Source organism: Ambystoma mexicanum, chromosome 7p, assembly GCF_040938575.1.
Source record: "Ambystoma mexicanum isolate Mex_15411 chromosome 7p, UKY_AmexF1_1, whole genome shotgun sequence".
Lineage (NCBI taxonomy): Eukaryota > Metazoa > Chordata > Amphibia > Caudata > Ambystomatidae > Ambystoma > Ambystoma mexicanum.
Genome location: NC_090939.1, coordinates 500442822 through 500460624, shown reverse-complemented (window position 1 = coordinate 500460624; position 17803 = coordinate 500442822). Strand labels below are relative to the sequence as shown.

Below are 17803 nucleotides of genomic sequence, written 5' to 3'. Positions count from 1 at the left end.
GCCTCTAGGTTGGAATCCCCCGGGAGGTGGACTGCGGACAGGTGCATGTTGGTAACTAGAGCCCATTCCCAGATGTCTATCGCCAGTCTGGGGAGCGGACCGGGTGCAACCCTGCTTGTTGATGTAATACATGTAAGTGGAGCTGTCTGAATGTAAATCACTTTGCCAGTGATCATGGGTAGGAAGGCTTTGAGAGCAAGCCAGATAGCCATCATTCCAAGCCAGTTGATGTGCGCCAGCCGCTCACGACGGGACCATACCCCATGGACCCTGTGGCTGTTCAGGGTAACCCCCCTCCCTCTCTCTAGGGTTGAGCCTGTGGTAATGGTGACCTCAGATGTTGGTTGCCGGAAGGGCCTGCCTATCTGCAGGTTGTCTGTACGCCACCAGACTAGATCCTGGTGGAGATGCTGTGGTATGCGGACCTGCTCTGCCCGAGAGCCCTTCTCCTGGTTCCCGCAGGCCAAAAGGCGTAGCTGCAGCCTCCTCATTTTGAGCCTCGTATATGGCACTGCAAGGAGACATGCAGCTGTGACTCCCAGCAGGTGTTGGTACCACCACGCTGAAGTCACTACTCTGCTGAGAAAATGACCAGTGCCCTCTTGATAGCTGTGACCTTGTTCACTGAGGGGAAAAGCCTCTCAGAGCTTGTGTCACAGATAAGGCCCAGGAAGGTCAGCCTCTGCGTGGGCAACAGTGAATGTTTGAGATTGATAGAAACTCCCAGGTCTTAAAGTGTGAGGGAGGAGGCTGTATGCTGGACCGCCTCCGGAGATGTCGCCCTGAATAGCTAGTCGTCTAGATATGGGTAAATGTGATGGCCCTATTTAAAGGGGAAGATCGTTTTTCTGGTGGAAAAGGTTCCGTCTCCCGTCCCTAGTGAGGGACACCCATACAGTATGGAGGAAAGGGGACGGGACGTAGAAGTATGATTGGATTTATGAACAGGAGGCCTAGATATGATGCTAAAATGTTACATGTAAGCACACCTTGTCGATTTAAAGCTGTATTTTCTGAATGCTGAGCGCAGCTGGTGTTTTTCCCACTAAACTGAAAGGGCTGTGCCTTTGTAAATTTGTACTCTATGCCTTTGGCTGAGGACCCCAGGAGAAGGAGGTCTCGTTGTCAATTTAAATGCAAAAATATACAAAAAAGTAAATTGAAACATGGGATTTACAGATAACACAACATAAATGAACTTGGAGGTGAGGTTCCCCATTAATTGTGCATTAGCTCTGAACAAAGACCCTTTGAAGCTCAGGGGAAAAGGTAGGATAAACATTGGCTGAAGCAGGTTGCTGGTCACATGCTTACGGAGAAATAGAAACTTAGGAATGGGATGGGGCCATCTGAAACTGGGAGCACCTATTATGCATTGAATACATTTTATCAAATAAAAAGTGCATCGTGTGTACGATCAAGCTCACCCCGGGTTCATTTTAAAGGGGATAAAAAGCCAGTTGGGACCATGTAAAATGAATTTTTTTGTGATGTACATAACTTAATTTATGATCAAAAGTATGATTCTGAGGAATTGTGAAAGTATGAATCTGAGGAATTGCGAAAGTATGTAGTCTCAGATTATAAGGTGTAGGGCAAATTTAGATTGTGTACAATTGCGCTAGGGCCTAGAATTTTCATAAACATAAAGACAGTGGCATGGCTGGAGGTTTGTGGTAAGCCCTAAACCGTATGAATACTAGTAACTGTGTGCCGCCAGCACTTCACGCTTTGCCTAAAAGTAATTCATCAGTTTCAATACTAATACATGATTGTTCCATCAGTGACAGGATTCGAAAAAACTTTATCCACAAATGTATTCTCTGCAATTAAATGTATGAACAGCCAACACGTGTTTTGACAGTATCATCTTTTTCAAGGGTGTTTACAATTAAAAACAATGCATGTTATTCCCATACACTGGTACATATAAAGCCATATAGAATTGACCTTGCTGGACCAAGACAAGAACATCCACCCCCCCCCCCCATCAGTTTAACCATAGTTAATTCCCAGTATGGGGCCTAAAAAGCAAGGAACAGCTGGACAAGCAGTGAGAAATGCTTAGCACAGCTGTGATTAAATCACGCTGGTCCGGCTGTAATTCCTACAAACACCTCAGTCCCACCATCACCACATTCCGGAAAGGCTCCAAACACTTGCCTCACTGGGTTGCATATCAGCAGTGTTCGCTAGCTGTAGGAAACCAGAAGAGCTTGAATGGCCCACAATGCGTATCGGTCCAGTGACTGTCCTGGTAACTCCTCTACCAAGGAACTGGGGCTCAGGCAGGCCCTGGGAATGAGGCGCCATTTTACCTGAGGCCATCTCAGTGCTGAGCTCTCGTCAGAACAGGCGCTTCTGGGCAAACACTGCCTTGTGTGTGGGTCTAGAAACACTAGGATGCTAAGGTACACCCTTTCCCATATGCAGTCCAGACAAGGAAGGAATTATGGTGGTAGGGCCATTGGAAGCCCCGACCTGGCAGAACTCACTGAAACTTCATCCAACATGGAAACTTTACTAGGCCATGCCTCTTAATATATATTTACGATTTTACACAGAAATAACATGATGGCCTTGAAATTAAGTATGGTATTTCAAAAAGCCCTGCAGGTCGTCTTCCACATGTTGGGAAGGAGAGAGGGTCTTCTCACCCTACTAGGCGATACCGAACAAGACCTAGACCCCAATAGAGCACACAAAGGAAGCAGGGAGGGCCACACACAGGGGGTGTGCAATCACCTTAGTGCATGTATCATAAGCTATACGGCAGATGCAGGTGTGAATGCCACCTTGGCACAAGGCAGCCATCTTAGAAGTTATGCCCAAGTTCGCAGAGCATCACTTTGTGTATTTGTATTAGGCCCCTTGCATGAGCCCGAACACCACCCCCATCCTGGCCAGGTCGCAGAAATCCACAACCTCCTCCACTGTTCGGCGAGTTACAGGCCCTCGCGCTCTGGAAAGAATTCACCCTGCAAGGTGATGAGAAGAGAGCAAAGGACCCCTTGCGTGTACCAACCCATGAAGCAGATAGCAAGGCCTCCTGCCCCCAAGGATCCCCACATGAGAAATACAGCCGTACCATGCTTTCATCCCATGACCCCCTGCATGCCACAGTATCACTCATACCCATACCAATGGCCATAAAACGTTTACACCCCTCAATCGATCACTAAGATCTAAAGGCAAGGCTAACACGCCTTCAGGAATGGGTCAAGTGATTTGTGCAGCAAGGTGCAGGGTGGCATCAGAATTATAGCTCAAAACTAAGGTGGAGGACCTTGGGAGTTGCTGATCTGTCTTGGAACGAGTACAGTGTGTGTGAGTTAGTGTGACCTCTGTTCTCCCCAGAGCCCATCCCTGTATCTGCCATGTACCTCGTTACAATCATAAAAATAACATTGTGTTAGAGTAGCTAATTAATTGTTAGGTCAGCTCACAGCAGATGACGAGCCCAGCAGCACCCACGTGAACAGAGATGGACAGATGAAGATGGACCAATGGCCTGGCATCCCATATGGAGCAGGCCCTACATCTATAGGCCGCTGCAATCCATGTTATAGAATTGTATTGTATAGCATGACATTAGTTATTGTTATTGTTATTTTGCACTTATATAGCGCCTTATATACCATTGGTATGGTCTGAAGGCGCTGGTAGGTTGAACGCCCTTGGGAACCGCAGTTCAGATCAGTAGAGAGAGTAGGGAGAGTCAAAAGGTGCGTGTGAGCACCGGATATGTGAGCAGCTCGTGCAGTACTTGTGTAATAGCTGCTTCTTATCGGTAGGTGTGGTGGTTGAGAGATCAGGAGAATGTGTTCGTTCTGGCAGGATTTATCCGGAACGGATGTGGCTGCGTTAGGCCTAAGGAAAACGCCTGGCTGGGGGTGTGAGACCAGCAGTGTTTACATAGAATGATGTGTAGTAAGCGGCGGATGTTCGTATGAGAACAGTTATACAGAATGGTGTCATAGTATCTCTGTGTTCTAGTTGAGTGGTGATGTAAAGGAGAGAGTAAGCGTGGTGGTGTGATATGATGGGTTATATGCTTTTTCAATGTGCAAACTTCTAAATGCAACTTTCCCAGAGAGGCTACTGGGCGAAACTTCTAGGTACAATTTTCCACACAGAAGCAATTGGGTACACTTCTGAATTCAATTTATCAGAGAGGCTATTTGGCACACTTCTAAATGTAACTCTCACAGAGGCTATTGGGTATACTTCTAAATGCAATTTTCACAGAGCATCTACTGGGCACACTTCTAAATTCAAGTTTTCAGAGAGGCTATTGGTCAAACTTCTAAATGCCACTTTCCAGAGTGTCTATTGGATACACTTCTATAATCAACTTTCACAGATGCTATTGGTAGCACTTCTAAATACAACTTTCAAAGCGTGGCTATTGGGCATACTTTCTAAATGCAGCTTTCACAGAGGATATTGGGCCCATATCTAAATTCAATTTTCCAGCGAGGCTATTGGGAACATTTCTAAATTCCATTTACCAGAGGGGCTATTGGGCACACTTCTAAATGTAACTCTCACAGAGGTTATTGGGTAATTGGGTACACTTCTAAATTTCACAGAGGGGGTATTGGGCGCCCTTCTAAGTGCAACTTTCACAGAGTGGTTATTGTGGACACTACTAAATTCACAGCGAGCTTATTGGGCACACTTCAAAATTCAACTTTGGAGATTGTCTATTGGGCACATTTCTAAATGCAACTTTCCAGAGTGTCTATTGGGCACACTTCTAAATGCAACTTTCACAGAGGATCTTGGGCACACTTCTAAATTCTATTTACCAGAGAGGCTATTGGGCACATTTCTAAAATTCAAGGAGAGGCTATAGGGCACACTTTCTAAATGCAACTTTCACATGCTAACATTCACAATTCCATCTAGATGCGGCGCAGGCCAATATTCACAATTCCATCTAAGAGCGGACATGCTAACATTCACAATTCCATCTAAGAGTGGACATGCTAATATTTCACATTTCTGTCTAGGTGTGGACATGCTAACAATTCCATCTAAGAGTGGACATGCTAACTTTCTCAATTCCATCTATGAGTGGACATGCTAACATTCACAATTCCATCTAAGAGTGGATATGCTAACATTCTCACTTCCGTCTAGGTGCGGACATGCTAACATTCACAATTCCATCTAAGAGTGGACATGCTAACATTCTCAATTCAGTCTAGGTGCGGACATGCTAACATTCACAATTCCATCTAAGAGTGGACATGCTAACATTCACAATTCCATCTAAGAGTGGACATGCTAACATTCTCAATTCCGTCTAGGTGCGGACATGCTAACATTCACAATTCCATCTAAGAGTGGACATGCTAACATTCTCACTTCCGTCTAGGTGCGGACATGCTAACATTCACAATTCCATCTAAGAGTGGACATGCTAACATTCTCAATTCCGTCTAGGTGCGGACATGCTAACATTCACAATTCCATCTAAGAGTGGACATGCTAACATTCTCACTTCCGTCTAGGTGCGGACATGCTAACATTCACAATTCCATCTAAGAGTGGACATGCTAATATTTCACATTTCTGTCTAGGTGCGGACATGCTAGTATTATGGCAGTCTATGTTATTTGGGGGTAAGATAGAGTGGCATGGGCTTTCTGGAGTGGAGTGATTGCTCTACTCCCCACCCATCCCACACTCACGGTTTTGGTGGTGTCTGTTAGCTGCTGGCTTCCTTGGCGTCCCCTGCGGACACCTGCAGACACATCTTGGAGCCGCCAATAATGGAGTCGTCCTTTGCCTCGGGTCCTTAGCCGATGGGCTGCTGGGCAGAGGGCTGCCCTGGACGGAGCAGTGATGAAGGGAGGGATGGGCGGGTCGGGGGCGGGAGCTGGACTAGGGAGGGGTGGTGGGGCGGGCGGGCGAAGGATTCCGGAAGGGAGAGGCAGGGAACCACGGGTCAACGCGGGGCCGGGGGGGGAGAAATACAAAAAGAAAACACGCGGAATGGGGTCGCGGATGGGGGCGCACTCACCTGCTCCTCAGATGGAAAGAGGAGTAGGTGCAGTGGCACGGGTCGCTAGACCCAGCAAGGCCAAACTTGGTGACCAATCAGGGGTGGGGGGCGGGCTGGGAGGCGGGCGGGCGAAGGATTCCCGAAGGGAGAGGCAGGGAACCACGGGTCAACGCGGGGCCGGGGGGGGGGAGAAATACAAAAAGAAAACACGCGGAATGGGGTCGCAGATGGGGGCGCACTCACCTGCTCCTCAGATGGAAAGTGACGCTTTTTGTGCTTATAATCTACAGTACATGCAAACGGACATCAGAACGAACCGTGGCAGCAGAGTTCTTTGCTGATGTATTCCTATTTTTGTAGAAATACATACTAGTTATTCTTGCACGAGTGTCTTGGGCCTTTTTCCCTAGCGGGCTGTATTTTTTCTGGTATGAATGTGCAGGGGCATGGATTCATAATCCACAAGGTAGGCATTGCTGACAGTCCTACTTAAAGCAGAAAAAGATGGCAATTACTGTTCTTCTCATCTTTTATTCCTTTTTAACTTGGACTACAAGATATTAGCAATTCTTTTTTGTGCAAGGCATCTAATGCTTCTGTTGCCCCATACAATGCTCCCAGATGGACCTGTGTTTACACCGGTCAGGCAATGAAAACAAATCTCTGCCAATTGTTTTTCACAGTGATTCCATATTAGGAAACACGTTTCACCTGTCAACATGTTGTTGGATGGCAAAATGCATTACATTCAGTCAAATGGAGCCACAAGCTTACTGTTTTAAGAAGGATGAGAGTTGGTGATTTTCTTCAATCTGTGGTGAAGACAATTGGCTCTTGTGGCAGGATTGACCCCATCCGGGGCAATCCGTTTTAGAAGGGGGCTTCTCGCCCAAATCACAGTCCAAAAGAAAGCCATGGAAAAATGTCTTGTCTCCTCCTTTTCAGCTTCTTCTCTGAACCCCTTTGGTATCTCTCCCACCCCAGGGCCTCGGGGTTCACACGCTATCTTGGGGTTGGATCTCTAGGCCCACTCTGGGTTCTAGTTTAAGATGCATTTTTAGAATCTGGTCTGGTGGACACATTTTGGGAGACCACCCCAATTATGGTCAACAGGAAGCTCAAAATATAGCCAAGGTAGCAATCGAGAGCAGTCAAGGCTTGGGTTCAGGAGAGTGTGAGTGGGGTCAGAGGCCCTCAATGAGAACACACAAAGCAAACAATTCAATTTAGACAGTCAGTTATAAACATACAGTTATTAAAGACCTTCAGAACACACTGAAAAAAGAAACTAACAGGTAGTGCCATCACACAATACTCTATAATACAAATATATACAATTGCCATTACATTCACATAATAGACATCAGCCAACAACTTTCAGTCAAAGCAGGTAAATACTGTAGATGCAATAAAATGATGGGAATCAGTCACAAGTTCAATACCTGCACCAAACATTAAGATGAAAGGGGCCTTATGCCCTAAAGTGACAACTAAGAGTTCTTCTTGTTAAAATGAAGCAATGTGTTTGTGCGGATGATTAGTATCAAACTATTTTCAAGTTTTACAATAATTTACCAAAGGAAAGTTAAGTGTTAACCTTTCTTCCAGACCAAAGGCTAACCGAGGAGAAGTATACCCGATCCAGGTTGGATGACCAAAGATAAGAGAAATGGCAATAGAAAACAAAAAGGGACAAACACTGATATGCAAATGGATATTTCCCGTCTATGAAAGGTACAGTGAGCAAAAAGCAGATGGCTGCGAACTCTCAAAGTGGTTAATAACCACTGAACAGGTTATCATGCCGTGTTCTTTCGAGAGAGGGGCACCTGCTACCCTTTTGGTATTTTTGGAAGGAACTTGGGGTTGGTCACCCTAAGTTACCTGGGGGCAACCAGATGTGGACTCCCTGCGCACTGTGCCCAGAGATGCACAGCTCTACCTCACTGATGAGGCCCAACAAGGCTGGAACACGGGTATGGGGTTGCTGTTGGTACTCTTGTTAAGAAGGGAATTGCCATAGCATTTCGGTGCTGGACTGCCCATGTGGGCGGGACAAAGACTGATATGCAAATGGATATTTCCCATCTGTGAAGGGTACAGTGACCAAAAAGCAGATGGCTGCGAACTCTCAAAGTGGTTAATAACCACTGAGCAGGTTATCATGCTCTGATCTTTCGAGAGAGGGGCGCCTGCTACCTTTTTTGTATTTTAGGAAACAAAAAGGGGACTTTATACCAATGTTATCCTACGGAGACCGGGGGGTTGATCAGTCACACAGATGCTTACCCCACTGACTCTTGTTTCCCCAGATGTCTGTGCATCTTCTGGAGATCGCTGGGGGCTCAATCCTCCGCCCTTTTTTCCAGTGAGAGGTCACCCAGGAGTTGCATGTTCGAGGATTCCTCCAGTCAGATAATGATGCAAGATGAAACACATATTGGTGATGAAATGTGGAATCATTGATGCAGGCCTCCTTAAGACACTTTACTGGATGGAGGAAGGGGAGTTCCAGCAACAATCACTGTTTGCAGGCAAGGACAGGAGACCTTCCATTCATGGTTACAAAAGCTGCTCCAGCACAGGCTCCCGTGAAGGTGGCAAGCTAGGATTCAGGGGGGAATGTGACTTATGGAACATACTTGTGACCACCAAAGTTCCAGACTTGATGGTGGAACAGCGATGCTTCTGGCGAGGTAGTCCACGAGAGAACTAGTCAGCCCACCAGGCAGTGAAGGGACACTTCCAAAAACTGAGAGCAGGATCCTCAAGAAATCCTTAAGATTAGTTGGTTCCACTAGTCCAAGGGCGCAAACACCACTCAAGATCTTCAGAGATCAAGCAGAGGAGCAGGGCTTCACTGGGCCAGCCACTGAAAGGGATGCTGAGCCACTTTAGGAGTAGTCTTTGGATTTTCAACAGTCTGCTCTTCTTGAAGGGATTCTTGGCACCACTTTAGATGTAAAGAAGAGCTGCAGAGGTCCAGCTTTTAGCCAAAATCCAAGCTGGAAGCAAGTCCAAGCCCACCGATGGTATGGATCTGCACCATTCAAACAGCCAGTCGTCCAATCAGGGACAACTACTGGTTTCACATTCGCCCCAGCAGCATACTTTCTGGCACGAAGGATGCAGAAAGGGACTAGACATTCCCAGCCCCCTTCCTGGGCCAAACACATTCAGGCTCACTAGCCCGTGAAATCAGCAGCATTCCTGGGCAAGTGCATAACCTTATAAAGACACTCCTGACTTGAGGAGGGAGGAAGAAGGCCAAACCACAATATGGCCAAATAACTGAAAATCTCGTGGCACAGCAATTTTAGGACACTAGCCATATGTTGTAAACGCAAATGTGAACAGCAAAAATAATGCAAAAACGGCAAAACAAACAGTTGCCACTAATTTGTCTTTAGGCACATATAAAAGTAACCCTAAAACCTCTGTGTAAAAAAGCTAGGGTGATACAAAAGCAGCCCCATTGCACTGTATGTTAAGATGATTTGCTCAATATAAAAATACAATCATTCAAAAAGGGAAACTAAGTTCCCCAGTACTAATTGTCTGAAGGACTGATCAGTTTCCCCATAACATAAGAGTAAAAGGCAAAGGAAGTGAAGCTGAAGGCTTTACACCCCTTCGAAAAGTCAGGACAGGATCAAAAACTGAGCAAAAACAATGGGGTTCCCAAGGAAACTATGGCAGGAAAGATGCAAATAGAACATCTTGCCTACAACTGTGGTCGGACACTGCAGTGGTCTGGTGATTGTTTGGGTCTCATCCGTTTCATCAGTTCCATGTTTATTTTGCCTCCTGCTTCCACTGCTGGAGCTCAGAAAGTACCAGGAAGTCACTGGCAAGTATCTGACATTTGAGGTAAGGCTGGAGAGGACAGTGGTCTGTAGTGGTGCATGTCGTCAGAAGGAGGACAGGAAATGAGGCCCTCTAAACCTCTACCATCCCCCCCAGGGATAGGACTCTGGAAATCTCACTGGTCCATCTTGACAAGGGCAGATTGCAGGTCTTGTCACACTACATGAAGAGGTTTGGCTTCCCTTTCTAATCAGGTGTGTTGGTCTTCCTATTGGGGTTAGTGGTTCTAGCACCTTCAGAGGGTAGTACAAAAAGTGCTGTAACAATTGTCTACAGAAGACGCCCGACTGACGGGGATCCAGGATCGTTTTGTACACCCCAAAGACCCTAACTGCTGTGTTCACTACTCTCTAGGATTTTGCTAATCGAAGGCAGGCCTGCAATAGGTCAATGATCCCCTAGCACATATAGATCCAGAGAGGGGTTCTTCAAGAGCAGATAAAAAGAGCATTTTTAGTCCATGAGCAACAATCACTTAATGGATAGACAATTTCATCAATTGGTCAATGTTAGAAAATGAAGCTGTGCTACAAAAGCAGGTAGTATATCCAAACTACATCAGGTGGGTTTGAGCTTTTTTAATAGAAGGAAGCATCTTCCTCAAGTGCTTCCTAAAATGTTTAGTACAGTCCAAGTTGAGAAATATCTCCCGGCTCGAGTTAGGAGATTGGGAACTCAGCGCAAAAGAAGCTTTCATGAGTCTTCCAACTCTTTCCCAGAAACTATCAATTTAATTAGTTAGCTAACTGAGTCATACCCGGCCCGGCAATCAATCAGGATCTGTTGAGTGAGGAAGTAACTGCTTTCCCCAGGAGCCTTTATAGTGCTTCTCTGAACCGCTGCCGCAGGTCTCACAAAACGCCAGGAGTGTGCGTCCTCTGACACTACAGTCTATGTTTCATAGGCAGCAAACTACCGCCTGGCAACAAAGTCAGCCCTGCAGCGATAGTGGCTCAATATAAGAGAAATGGGTGTTCCATAGTCTCCTTACAAGCCACAACAAGTGGAACGAGATCAGAATACTCCTGATGAATGTTAATCATTTAACAGAGCTCAAGCTCAATCATTATGCAGGCATACTACTGGCAGCCTAACAGTGCACTTCATCACAGATTAATTTAAGAAGTAACCACAGTTTCAAGGATCGTTGACACGACAAACAGAGGACACATGGAAAACCAAAAAAGTAAAAAGAATAAAGCCATGGGGCTCTAAGACACTTTACAAGTGTATGAGAAGGTAATCTGTCTTCAACGTAACGAAAGGCAACCCAGATACCCAAACTGAGCACATTAAGCAAGTAGCAGAAAAATGCTACATAAAATGAAAACCGAAATGATTATCTAGTGCATTAAAGAGCAAACAGACTCCTGTATTTATATACTACTTAAAAGCGTCACTACAAGAGTCACTGTGTAGACTATCAATCAGGACCCAAGAGCATGACACTGACAAAGCGTTAGGCAAGATTGTATGCAGTACCCTTTGGGTGCAGTACAACAACCCTGACCTCCTGGCAATAGGAACCCAACCTTTGGTATAAGTCTGTACTACAAAGGTTGGTAGTGTATTGAACAGCCAGGCTTTTCTCAAGAGAGGTCAATGTGAGCTTTAGGAGAGTTACACAGAGATTCATAGTGACAAGTATTCAAATAAACTCTTACACACAAGGTTTCTTGACTAACAATTATACATTTATTTATCCGTCAGTTAGAATAAGCCTTCTTCACAATGGAGCAATATAAAAGCAACACACAAATACACTCCAAAACGATACACTTGGTTTCTAAATCAGTAAAGACCCTTTTGGGATGGCCCACATCACAACCTACACCCTCAGGTGACTTCAATAGTTAGAGTTCTGGGGACATTAATATTTTACTGTTGCTTTTAGAACTGGGTCAAAGGAAAAGGTTATTAGAACAAACAAGAGACCACAAATATTCTTAAGCAGGAAAATACTTTTGGATCCCCTAAGCAGATTCATTCAGTAGAAGAGGTTAAGCCAAAGTCAATGGGCAAAAGTGTTACATGAGTTGAAGCACTACTGGTAAGTAAGAAAAGTCTTTGCACAATGTTTTAGAAGTCTTTGCAGAAAAGAAGAATCAATGTAAGCCACAAGCTAGTTAGACTTGTGAGTAGTAGAAGATGCAAGCAACTCTACAATAAGAGGTAAGTTCTCTCAGACTTTACAGTACCTTTGGATTGAAGAAAAAGTGCAGCAGATGACTTCTGTTCCTATGCAGCTCTGCAGATCTCTCTGTTCCTGGGCCTCAGTCATGGGGACAAGAGGCAGGACTTCTGGAGACAACGGGACGGTCACCGCTCGTAACCAGCAATCTTCAAACAAGTGGCACTTCATGTTTCAGCTCCTTGCGACTAATGTAACGCAAATAGCAACACTACGGTTTCTGGCTGTTAAGATGGACTTTTCTTGCTTCCGCACTCCGTTGAGGGGGCTCAGGCTCAGTCAGTCCTGCTTCCTGGGAGTCTGGAGGATTTTCCTAGAGCTCTTGGCCAACTTAAAAGCAACGCAAACAATCTGGTGTTCTTCTACCTGGCTATTCGGTTTCCAGCAGCAACTTTGAGGAAAAATCAACCAGCTCCGAGATGGATGTCCAGGAGGCTTACTTTGGAATTGATTGGTCCCAGCAACTCAAAAGGGAGAAGTCGTTCTGGCAGGGGCTTATCTGTCACTATGAATTATGAGTTTCAGCACAGCAGCAGGGTTTCACCGGGCAAACCAACGGTCCAGGAGTTGCAGCAGGTATTCTCTTCAAGTTCTTCTTCGGTTCCTTCGTCCAGTGGTTGACTTCCAAGCCAAAAGCCTTACCTTTTATTCAGTTCTCCCCCATTCATTCCAGCCTAGCTGTCAGTCACCCAGCAGGGAGGCTGTCCCCGCAGGACAGTCAGATGGCTAATCACTATAGAGGGCATTTGGGTCTCCTAGGAGACAAAGCACACAGAGTTTCGGGCACCTCCCTCACTTCCTGCCCCCCCAGACAGCCTGGAGACAGAGGCGGGCTTCACTCATGAATCCCGCCAAATGCAGAGCCAACCAAGGGACCAAACCTGGTTTGGCGCACAGAGTAAATCTCAAGAAGGATGATTCCGCAAAGAAATGGCGAAAAAAGACGACTGGGGCCATTTTGACAAAAAAGGCACCCTAGGGTGCTTTACTGCAGCTGCGAAGGCAGCCCACGGTAAATGAACACCACAGTAGTTTAAAGGTAAACCACTGCCACCAGCCATTCATCGAGGAAAGGGTAACATACAAAAGATACATGAGCAGTTAGACAAAGGAGATACTAAGTAGCCTCCCCAGCACCCTATTGTAAGATAGTGTGTGGTGGGTCTAAAAAGTTACAAATATAAGTAAAGTCAATTTCACTTTACTGCTCTGGGAAACAATCTATCCCAGAGAAGGTATTTAAACCTTTGGGACATCTGGAAGACTTCCCTGTGCCAATGCACTGAAGGTGATGTGTGACACAATGTAAAAGATGATGCCTATGGAGTTTGTCAGACTCCGCAACCAAAAGAAACAGTATACAAAAACATATTAAAATACATTAGAGAGTGGGGAAAAGGGTCTCACTCTCTCCAGGTTAACAATATCAAGTGCTCAAAATCCAGCCAAGTTGCTGGGAGTCTGTAAGGTGGAGGGAATTAGCACATTTCTGAGAATTCTCCCCAACACAAAGATTACACACAAACATACAAACCCTACTGATGCATTGTTTTTCTATTACACATCTTACAAGGTGATATTAGATTGTTTAAACAGTGTTTTCGACTACCACATTGGTAAATACATTTAACTATTCATAAACAACTTACTTGAGTTGCTGAAGCCAAGGAATGATGCGCTTCATATCATCATTGATGGACTTCTCTATATCATCCAGCGTTGGCTGGTCTGGAAAAATAAAGGTTCAAACATTTTTAGAAAAAGACATACCACTATCCTTCTGGTGCACAAAACATGTTACTGCCAATCTTATAAAAAATATCCTTTTTTGCTAATGAACCATTTAAGAATTGGTGAAGATTCCTAAAATTATCAAGTTAACTACCCTGTAAAGGGGATTGTGCCGACCTCTGCAGGTAAGAAAACCGACATGCAGTGGCATCTATTTTCATTGGATTGCAGATTCAAGACACATTTATGTTCTAGAGTTGACAGAACGGTTATAATTGCTCATGTTACGGGTGCGGTAGTTAGTAGGGATTTTCAGAACTAGCCCTGTGGGAGTGTTTTAAGATGAATTTCTAGAATCTAGCTCGGTGGACAGATTTTAGGAGTCCATCTAATATTATTTTTATTTTATTTGTTTATTTGTAAAGTGCACTGCGCCCGGAGGCCCTTAGTTATGTTGAACAGCCACAGAGTTTAGACAAAATCCAATCGAGGTAGCAATGGAAAATAATCAAGGCTTAGTCTCAGGCGAGTGCGAGCCTGTCAATGAGTCCACACAGGATAGCACACAATGAAAATTAGGCAGGAATGTACAAAAATAGAGTATTTATTTTAAGCCTAAAACACACACGAAAATGGAAACAAGCAGGTGATAATAACGCACAACACCCAATAATAAACATATATAGTCACCATAGGTTCTAAAAATGCATTCAATGAATTGTATCAACAAAGGAGGTATGTAAAGTGATGCAGTAAAGAAGGAACCAAGTCACAAGTGATATGCCCTAGCTCAGTAGTCCAATCCCTAAGAAAAGTGGGGGTGTGTGCCTAAAAGTCACAGTGCTTCTCCCCAGATCTGATACAGGAAAAGTACTCGTGTTAGAGATGATTCAAAAGTAGAGATGCATCAAAGGTAACGTTAAGTAAAAATGTGTTCTTATCTTCCAGGTTTCAAAGACCAGGTGCGACAACCAACAAGCAGTGCAATGGAAGGATACAAAGACTAATTCTCAATGCTATCCTACGGAGGGCAGAGGGAGACATGCTTTGAGTTTACTTTCTCCCCGGACTAAGATTTTCCCAGATGACTGGATAGGGCGACTCTGGGTCGCTGGAGGTTGGATTTTGTGCCATTTATTCAGGTGAGAGGTGCCATGGGGCTGCTTTACAAGTATTCTTCTGGACGAAGCCAGTAACAGAGTGCAACCCTTGTCAACGGGGAAATGCAGAGTACACTGAAGCAGCCCTCTTCAGGACACTTCACGGGACAGGGATAGGCGAGATCCAGCGATGGCCACCACACAGACGACGGCAGGCGTCCTTCCAGTTGCAGAAGCCCTTTCAAGACAGGATTCCTTGAGGGTTGAAGGCTGAAATTCGGCAGTAATTATAAGTTACCGTAGTGACTAACATACTCTTAGTCCCCTTTCCCCCATACTGCATGGGCGTCCCTTCCAAGGAATGGGAGACAGAACCTTTTTCACCAGAAAAAACCTTCCTCCCCTTTAAATTGAGAGGCGCGCGGCCCAGGGAGCATGCGTTGTCCTGACTCCGCCCTCCGGCGATATACCTCAGTCCCCATTGACGTGTCGACAATAGATTCAACATTGCCTAATGACACCAGTATTATTAGGGGGGAGGTTGGTGGGACGTATGGAGGAAAGGGGACTATGGACTAAGAGTACGTTAGTCACTACGGTGAGTAATTTATAACTACTCTTACATCCCGTCCCCTTTCTTCCATACTGCATCGATGATTACAACTGATTGTAGCCCCAGGGTGGAGAGGAGACCCTCCTTTATCAAATAGGTTCTTGAGAACCACCTGTCCGGAAGCCGCATCAGATCTAGAGCCGGCGTCCAAACAGAAATGCTTGCATAAAGCCGAGGGAGAGGCCCAAGTGGCCACCCTGCTTATGTTATGTTATGTTATTTTGCATTTGTATAGCGCCTTATGTATCATTGGTATGTTCTCAAGGCGCTGGTAGGTTGCACGCCCTCAATAACCGCAGTTCCAAGTCTGTTGAGAGAGACAGAGTCGTAAAATGCATGGGCGCAACAGTTATGTGTGCAGCTGGTGGGGTTGTTGCATGATAGCTGCTTCTTAGCGGTAGGTGTGGTGCTGAGGAGATCAGTTGAATGTGTTCAGTCTGGAGGGTGGACATCCAGACTGAGTTCTGGCTGTGTTAGGCCTGAGGAGACGCCTAAGCTAGCCGGAATGTGCTAGCTAGCTGTGTTTTATTAGGTAGTTTGACGAGTCATGTTAGTATGAGAGCAGCTTTACCGAATGTGCCATAGTACTGCTGTGTTCTAGTTGAATGGTGGTGTATAGGAGAGAGTAAGCGTAGTAGTGTGATATTGTGGTAAACAGTAAAGTGTATGCGACTAGGCACACTCAATGATGTTGGGAATACCTACTAAATTCAACATTATACATACCATCTTAATTTAGCTATAATACAGTGACGCTGTTAGGGCGCACTTTCTAGGTTCAACATTAACACAGTGACGCTATTAGGCACGCTTTTTAAGTTAAGCTTTATGACTTGCCAAGGGACATGGCACTGGAATGCGATGGCCGTTACCTTGGCCCTAACTGCGTAGGCATGCATGTTGGCCGGGAGCGGCTTGAGCTGGCCCTTATACGCTTCTTTGATGGCAGAGCCCATCCAGCGGGATATGGAGGACTTAGAAGCCCGATAGCCTGGCCTTGAGCCTCCGAAGGTGACAAATAGAGCATCTGAATTGCGGAAGCCCTTGGTCCTGTCCAAGTAGAATTGTAGGGCACGCCTGACATCCAGGCAGTGCAGCACTCTCTGTGCTTCGTCCTTGGGATCGGGAAAGGGCGTAGGAAGGACTATTTCTACGTTAAAGTGAAATGCAGATGGAACCTTGGGCAGAAATGCCTGCTGCGTCCGCATTACTATCTTGTCATTGTGAAAGGTGGTATATGGTTCAGAGGCGACCAGCGCCTGGATCTCGCTGACTCTACGAGCCGAGGTAAGACTGACTAGTAAGGCCGTCTTGATGGTGACCAGCCTAATGTCCACGGACGCCACTGGCTTGAATGGTTTGTGCGCCAGGGCACCCACGACTATGTAAAGTTCCCACACAGGGTTCGGTCTCTAGACAGGCGGGTAAACCATGTTTCTTGGCAATAGGGTTGGAGGAGGAAAAAATAACTCCCTCTGAGTTCCTGTAAGCCCCTATGGCTGCAAGGTATGTACGAAAGGCGTCTACCTGTACGCTCGAATGAGCCGAAAAGGAGAGCATGTCGTCCAAATTGCAGGCCAAGTGGTCAATTCCCTTGGAGTCTGCTCAGTGGCAGAATCTGGTCCATTTGCTTTTGTACTGGGCCCTGGTGGCTTTGCTCCTGGCACCCTGTAAGATCTCCAGATTGGCCTGTGAGAGACTAAGGTACAGAAGTGTTACCTGCTCAGGTACAACGATGTGAGGGCTAGTTTCCCTGGTGCGGGGTGGATGATTCTGCCCCCCTGAAAAGATATGCTGGGCCCCTCAGAAGGTGTATCGGGGGCACCTCCGAGAGGCTGAGAAGTTCCGAAAACCATGGCCTGCCGGCCACCAAGGAGCTATCAGAATGATGAGGAGTCTGTAAGACTCCTTGATCTTGCAAATTAACCTGCGTAAGCCTTCATGCCGGTCCACTGGAGGTGAAATGCGTCGCAAAGAGCCGGGGCCCTGACCCTGCCAGGGTGCAAACTGGGGACACTTCTTGTTGTGCAAGGTGGCAAAGAGATCCACTTGAGGGTGACCCCACCTGTCGAAGATCTCCAGAATATAGAGGTTGTTTAGCTGCCACTCGTAATTGTCAGCTCCCAGCCTGCTGAACCTGTCCACCTCCAGGTTGGATTCCCCCAGGAGGTGGGCAGCCGAGAGGTAAATGTCATTTTCCAGGGCCCATTCCCACATGCCGATAGCCAGTCTGTACAGAGGAGGGGGAATCTGGTGCCTCCATGCTCGTTGACGTAGTACATGCTGGT

General features: G+C 46.0%; 1 protein-coding gene across 2 annotated transcripts in view; it reads right to left on the bottom strand.

The window, feature by feature from the left end:
* MED14 (mediator complex subunit 14) overlaps window positions 1–17803 on the bottom strand; it is a 1766813-nt gene that overhangs the window by 1142308 nt on the left and 606702 nt on the right. For both annotated transcript variants that reach the window (XM_069636537.1, XM_069636538.1), the window contains exon 12: window positions 13721–13799. In XM_069636537.1, coding sequence (XP_069492638.1) covers window positions 13721–13799 — 79 coding nt within the window. The remainder of the gene's footprint in view (window positions 1–13720; window positions 13800–17803) is intronic.